Source organism: Eutrema salsugineum, unplaced genomic scaffold, assembly GCF_000478725.1.
Source record: "Eutrema salsugineum unplaced genomic scaffold, Eutsalg1_0 scaffold_13, whole genome shotgun sequence".
Taxonomy (NCBI): domain Eukaryota; kingdom Viridiplantae; phylum Streptophyta; class Magnoliopsida; order Brassicales; family Brassicaceae; genus Eutrema; species Eutrema salsugineum.
The window spans coordinates 2,676,840-2,683,031 of record NW_006256885.1 but is presented as its reverse complement, the minus strand read 5'-3'; the positions used below and the strand labels follow the sequence as shown (position 1 = coordinate 2,683,031).

Sequence of the window (6,192 nt, the reverse complement as noted above, 5' to 3'; positions counted from 1 at the left end):
TTTTTTCGATTAAAAAATGTCAAACTATAATTTTGTTTAAGATGATGCTTTTATTACAAAACACAACACACATATATAGTAGTTTTCTCTAATTACTACTTCTTAACTTCCATCATTCATACACCTTAACTCTAATACCTAGACTATCATACACAAGCCACACTACACTCACTTACACTCCAGCTACTTATCTTAATACCTTAACAACTACCACTTAGCTATTACAACAACTTTAACTTAGGCTTAATCATTTTAACACACACAACCAATCGCTTATTTGCCTGGGCTGATTCTCTAATTCGCAGGCCCATTACTCTTAAACAAGACTCTCTTCTTCTCCTCTGATTCCTTCTTCCACGACACCAGACTTTGTCTTCTTCCTTTCTTCTTCTAATTGAAACTACTTTTCGTTTGCTAGATTCAATCAAGGACTCAACCTTCAACAATTAGAAGCCGAAGCCCATTCAGCTTTATTTCATAGTTTGACGTTTATTTGTAAATGAATTATCAGATTCTGAACAGTAATATAATCCTGCGACAAGTTCATCAGCAAGCAGACAGATATACTTGATCAGATCTGACCGACTCCAATTAGATCGATGGAGGTAACGAGGTAGCCGGAGCTCGAAGCCTCGACAAGATGATGCCGTGGTAGTGTCGGGGGATATCTTCATCGTCAATTTTGGTCTGGAATAAGTAAGGTCGCTCACGGACGTTGGTATGATGACACTACGTCTTCACGAATGTATGGCTTAACACGCTTCAAAATGTGTTCTGACCCTTCAACAGAAGGAGAATGTAAGTCATAAAAGAAAAGTAATGGAACTTGAAGCAGAAGTGAATAAGCTATGGTTGCTGCAAAACACAGAGTGGAGAACTCGTGATCATGGTAGAATCAAGGCAAGAAGAAATTTCTAACTTTCAGTACTTGTCTGCGTATTTTCTTTACTCTCCAGTACTGATTTACACTTTTGTCTCTCATCATATCCAACAGGAAGAAAACAATATGTTAAAACTACAGCTTGATGAGCTAAACCTGAAGCTACCCGCGAAGAGCAGATGTGAATATATCTCGTGCCAAAGAGGAGTTTGCTTGGTACCGAGCATCTGCCGGGAAAAACCGGCCGCGCCAAATGTGTAGTGTAGAATAATAGAAAAGAAACATTTGATTAATTGCTAACTTTTGAATTCTTATTATACTGTAGTAGATAAAACCGTAAGTTTTGTTTACATTAGCAAGATATTTGGTATTGTATATATATTAAAAGGCTCTTTGTGTATATTTGAAAAAGAAAAAAAAAATTATGGCTCTTCCTTATAAATAAGACTAAGAGTTCTTGTATACATTGTTGGAGAGGACAATAAAGTCACACATTTGGGATTTGGAGGCAAATCTTTTGTTTTTTTTTTTAATTTGTTTCTTCTTACTTTTAACAAAGTTTTTTTTCAAGTCTTATGGTCAACAGATTGAAGATAAGGTAAAAAAAAAAACAAAAAAACAGATTGAATATCTCTATTGTCGCGTCCTGATCTTTCGTTGACACGTAATATATATGAGGTTATCATGCTTGCAACCGAGCTTCTAAAAAAAATTGAAGAAAAAACAGACTTACAAAACATGCACGAGTTCAAAACCAAAAAACAAAAAATAGGAGAATAATTTTTAGCTCTCATCTTCCAACGAATCCTAAATCAGCCTCTAATCTTCTACTTTGTTTCATCAAAGAAAAAAAAAAGTCACCAAAGAAAAAGTTTCTGATTCTAACATTTTCAGCAACAAACTTATCTTCTTTTACTTGAAGATGCTTCTTGGTCTTTTCTCTCTGGCGTGCTTACGTACAAGGTGCAAATGATCGGAAACTTCTTTCTCCGTTAAGTCATCTACGTACATCACTTCTTTAATTTCTCTGGCAGTTGCGTCTGTTAAAAAACATGGGAAAGAAAAGAAGTCAAGAATCACATAATTTTATAATAACTACTCATTCTTGAAAGAAAAAAAAACTTACTCCACAGTCCCAAGTGTTGCAACTGCAGATTCAAAGTTTTTCTTGAGCTGTTCATCTTGCCAATTAGTTATGGGACTTCGTTGGTCAACTGGGTAAGACGAGCCCACTTCAAACTCTAAGAGGTATGTCAAGTGGAGGTTAGTCAACGGAAGTCCCAAGAGAAAGGAGCCGTTGTGAGATTATGGACGGTGCTGGGAGAGACGAGGACGACAATGGTTGCAGATAGGAGGACAATAGGAGGACAACGGTTGTAGCCCGGGGAGAGGTTCGTCGACAGAACTGTTGGTCGTATCCCAAAGTAAAAGTTTTGTAGCGAAAAGTAGTCCATCGACAGAAGTTGAGATAAGGAGTCCATCGACTATGTTGGGTGCGAGACCTCTTTAAACTCTTACAGGGGAGTCAGGTCAACGGGAGGCAAACCTCTTTATAGATTCACAAAGTTACATCAATGGAAATCCCATCATTCCAAACAACACAATTACAATGTACATATCCACTCTTTGGTTATCAAGATATGCAAAAAAATATAAATTAGATTATCTATGCATATGTAGTTCTGGTTTGATTTTTGATCTTCATGTTTGTCACTGTCCATGTTGGACTCTCGCTATTGAATACCAATGCCCAAACCTGTTCAACGATGTCAGCACTAACCACTAGGGAAAAACATAAAACATAACAATGATATTCAAGATATGCCCAAATCTTGATCATCCGTTTTCTCCACCTTTAATCAACTCTTGAAGATTTATAAGGGCTTGGATTGTACAAGTATCATAATAATTCATATGTGGTGATATGACTTCACGGGAAGTTCTTGAGTTGATCATAATTACTTTAATGGAATCTCTTTTACTTGTACAGTACATCTTATGGGTGAGGAATACCATGACAACGTGTTACTTTATATGCCATAATTAGTGTAACTATGGTCGTATTCCAACACCTACGCATTAATTAATTTAAACGAACATAGCTGAGGAAAAAAATGAAGAATCGAAACGACGTCGTTGGTACTAAGTAAATTTCATAAATACCCTTTGTTCGGTTTCCACCTCAGGAATCGTTTTCCTTTCATCAGCCGCTTTGTATTTTCTCAAGGAAAATCTTTTTCGGTTTCTTCAGTAACGGAAAAATGGTTTCCGACTTGGACCTCGTGACCCGACTCCAAGAAATTCTCCGTAGCTCCGACCTACATACGGCGACTCCGGCAAGCGTCCGTCGTCAGCTGGAGGCGGATTTCGATGTCGAATTGACAGATAAGAAGGGATTCATCAGGGATCAAATCGATGCTTTTCTCGAGAGCAATGGCGGAGTAGAAGACAAACCAGATAGCCCTAAAGCAGAAGAAGACGAAAATACCGATGAAATGACTCAACCCAAGGCTGAATTTGAAGGAGGCGATGACGAAGACGACGACGCCGGAGATGCAAGTGATAGCAATGAAGACAAGGAAGAACGGTAATTTCTCTTGTACCGATCGTGATTTATGTGAAATCGAATTTTTTTTTTCTGTTAATTAATTTTACAAATCATGCCATACACAGAAATGTTTAGCATTGTCTATCGAACCAATCAAAAAGTTTCCGAGTGAAATTCCTAATTAACGACCACTTGTTGAATAGACATAGGTTAACTGATTCAATGTCCGTTTATCAAATTGTGTTCGAGGGATTACTGTTAACTGAAAGAGATTAACTTTGTTGATGTTTGTGTGTGATTTTTATGTGTTAGGCCAGTAAAGGCTAAGAAACGTGCTAGTGGATTCACCAAAGTATGCCAGCTTTCTCCACAACTTGAGAAGTTTCTTGGAACATCTCAGCTAGCTCGAACCGAGGTAAATTTCATCTTCTCTCAAGGATGGTTCTGAGGCGTTTTGGATCGAATTTTTTACTTCAATTTTGTGTCTTGTGTTGCATATGTATTATCAGGTTACTAAGAAATTGTGGGCCTATATCAAAGAGAAAGATTTGCAAGACCCAAAGGATAGAAGGAAGATATTGTGTGACGAGTCGCTGCATTCGCTGTTCCGTGTTAAGAGCATTAATATGTTTCAAATGAGCAAGGCATTAACGAAGCATATTTGGCCCTTAGGTGATGGAGATGGTACTTTCCTTGTCATACATTCACCTGTTTATAAAAAACTTTACAAGCTCTATTTTAGAATATCATCCTGCATTCTTCATGGATCTCAAGCTTCTAGCACAGTGACACTAGAAGTGTATTATATCTATATATCCATAGTATTCAGCCATTGATCCTAAATAGTTAAATAGACTGATTAGGTAATTAGGATCATGTGTTTGAAACAAAATACTAATTGTAGAGATTAATCATGTATTCATGTTTAGTTGGCGGAATCTATTAAGCTATTGTTCGGTTTAACACATTGGTTTTTAGGATGCCTATATATTTTTGCTAGAGTCCGCTTAAATAAACATCAGCTTTATTTTGTAAAACGGTATTGTATATCTCCTGACTATGTTGGGTTGGAGACAGCAATTCCTGAATTTGTGTTACCCACCAGGAGACCAAGCACAATGAAATGATTCGTTTTTACAGGATGTGTAAACAGTGTGAAAGAAGAAGATGAGGATGAAGATGAAGATGAGGCCTCAGGGGAAAGAGATAAGAAGGGGGAGGAAAACGAAGAAGTAGAAGAGGAAAATGAAGAAGAAAGTGAAGAGGAAGTTAGGAGGACTTTACGAAAACGCAAGAGAAAAAAGTTAGTTTTCTCTTTCTCTCTCAGTTCTTGTACTGTCCAGCTAGTTATGGACCACCTTAATGCCTTTAAACTTTGTTTTCTCTATCAATAGACCAGTCAAGTCGGTGGATAAGCCCAAGAGAAAAGGAGGAGGTGGCTTTGCAAAAGTTTGCAGCCTCTCGCCAGAGCTTCAGGCTTTTACTGGGGTGACAGAATTAGCCAGAACAGAGGTACATGGCTTACTCGAGTGATTGCCTCTCTTTGTCCTGTAACTCAAGCTATGAGCCTAAATTTCAAAGATACCTATCTAAGTTTCTTAACCAATTCCCTTGTTTTTCTAACATTTTATTTGGTGAATGGTTTCAGGTTACGAAAATGCTTTGGAGCTACATAAAGGAGAACAATTTGCAAGATCCAAATGATAAACGGACAATAATATGTGACGAATCATTGCGATCTCTGTTCACTTTCGAGTCCGTCAATATGTTTCAAATGAGTAAACTTCTAACCAAGCACATATGGCCATTACAGGATAATGCAGGTATTTGATGATTGAAAAGTTCGTCCATTCTCTGGGAACCATCTTTTCCGGTTTAGGCCTTTTAAGCGTATATATTAATTTTTGTTCGTCTCTGGGTCTAGGAGAATCAGTTGGCTCTAAATCTCCAAAAAATGGAAAGCAAGAAATGGAAACAGACGGAGGTAAGAAAGCTAGATGAATTTCAGTTTGTCTCTTTTTTTCATCAAGGTAAAAACAAAACATATACATTGGGTCAAACACAGAGAGTGACGAACCAAACGAGAAAGATAAAAAGCAGATTAAGGAAGGTTGCGTTCTTCTTGCTCCCCTCCCACTTTCAGATGCTCTTGTCAAGTTCTTTGGTAATGGAGAAAGCTCGTTGTCAAGGGCAGATGTGGTAAAGAGATTGTGGGAGTACATAAAACAGAATGATCTTCAGGTGTGCCATTTGCTTTCCACACTGTTCTTCTCACTTACTGTTTCCTTTCTTTATTTTTTCATTAAAATTTATGGCTTCTTTACAACTGTCTCCATAACTTAGGATCCTTGTGAGAAGAGGAGAATCATATGCGACGAGAAGCTGAAAGAACTCTTTGAAGTTGATTCATTCGAAGACATATCGGTCTCAAAACTTCTGACTAACCACTTCATCAAGACCGAACAATGACACCTCTTAATTTCTGGTAGAAGTTTTGACATAGGCAAAATCTAGTTCACCAAAAAGTCGGCTTGGATCAGTAAAGATAGCCATGGCCTTGATTTAGTCTCCTTCAGTGGTAAGCTAAAGACTAAAAGGTATCGGTTTTGAGACTTGTAAGCAAGGCGTTTTCTAAATTTGCTTGCAAGTGCACGCTTTTGATATGTAGTAGTGATACCAGAATGAATAGTTTTGAGACCAAAACAATTGTTTAAATCAGTTCCTTTATTTTGGTCCTATTTTATGTACCATAAAAGTTACCAAA

At 37.5% G+C, this 6,192-nt stretch overlaps 1 protein-coding gene across 2 annotated transcripts; it reads left to right on the top strand.

Moving 5' to 3' along the window:
- The first annotated feature begins 3,074 nt into the window (after nt 1–3,074).
- On the top strand, nt 3,075–6,166 carry LOC18023153 (DNA ligase 1). 2 transcript variants are annotated; one of them, XM_024160018.1, is made up of 9 exons: nt 3,075–3,467; nt 3,741–3,843; nt 3,938–4,112; nt 4,569–4,731; nt 4,823–4,940; nt 5,077–5,251; nt 5,353–5,412; nt 5,494–5,669; nt 5,772–6,166. In XM_024160018.1, the coding sequence occupies exons 1-9, from the start codon at nt 3,142–3,144 to the stop codon at nt 5,895–5,897; spliced, it is 1,422 nt and encodes a 473-aa protein (XP_024015786.1). In that variant the 5' UTR covers nt 3,075–3,141; the 3' UTR covers nt 5,898–6,166. The 2 variants fall into 2 exon arrangements, with proteins under 2 accessions (XP_024015786.1, XP_024015787.1); XM_024160019.1 differs by having other exon boundaries at nt 3,095–3,467; nt 3,746–3,843.
- The last annotated feature ends 26 nt before the right edge of the window (nt 6,167–6,192 follow it).

Bases quoted from the DNA above. Each gene is read 5' to 3' on its own strand.
- LOC18023153 (XM_024160018.1), top strand. From the start codon at position 3,142: ATGGTTTCCGACTTGGACCTCGTGACCCGACTCCAAGAAATTCTCCGT. The intron at 4,732-4,822 runs GTTAGTTTTCTC...CTCTATCAATAG, and splicing joins CGAAAACGCAAGAGAAAAAA to ACCAGTCAAGTCGGTGGATA. The intron at 4,941-5,076 runs GTACATGGCTTA...GAATGGTTTCAG, and splicing joins CAGAATTAGCCAGAACAGAG to GTTACGAAAATGCTTTGGAG.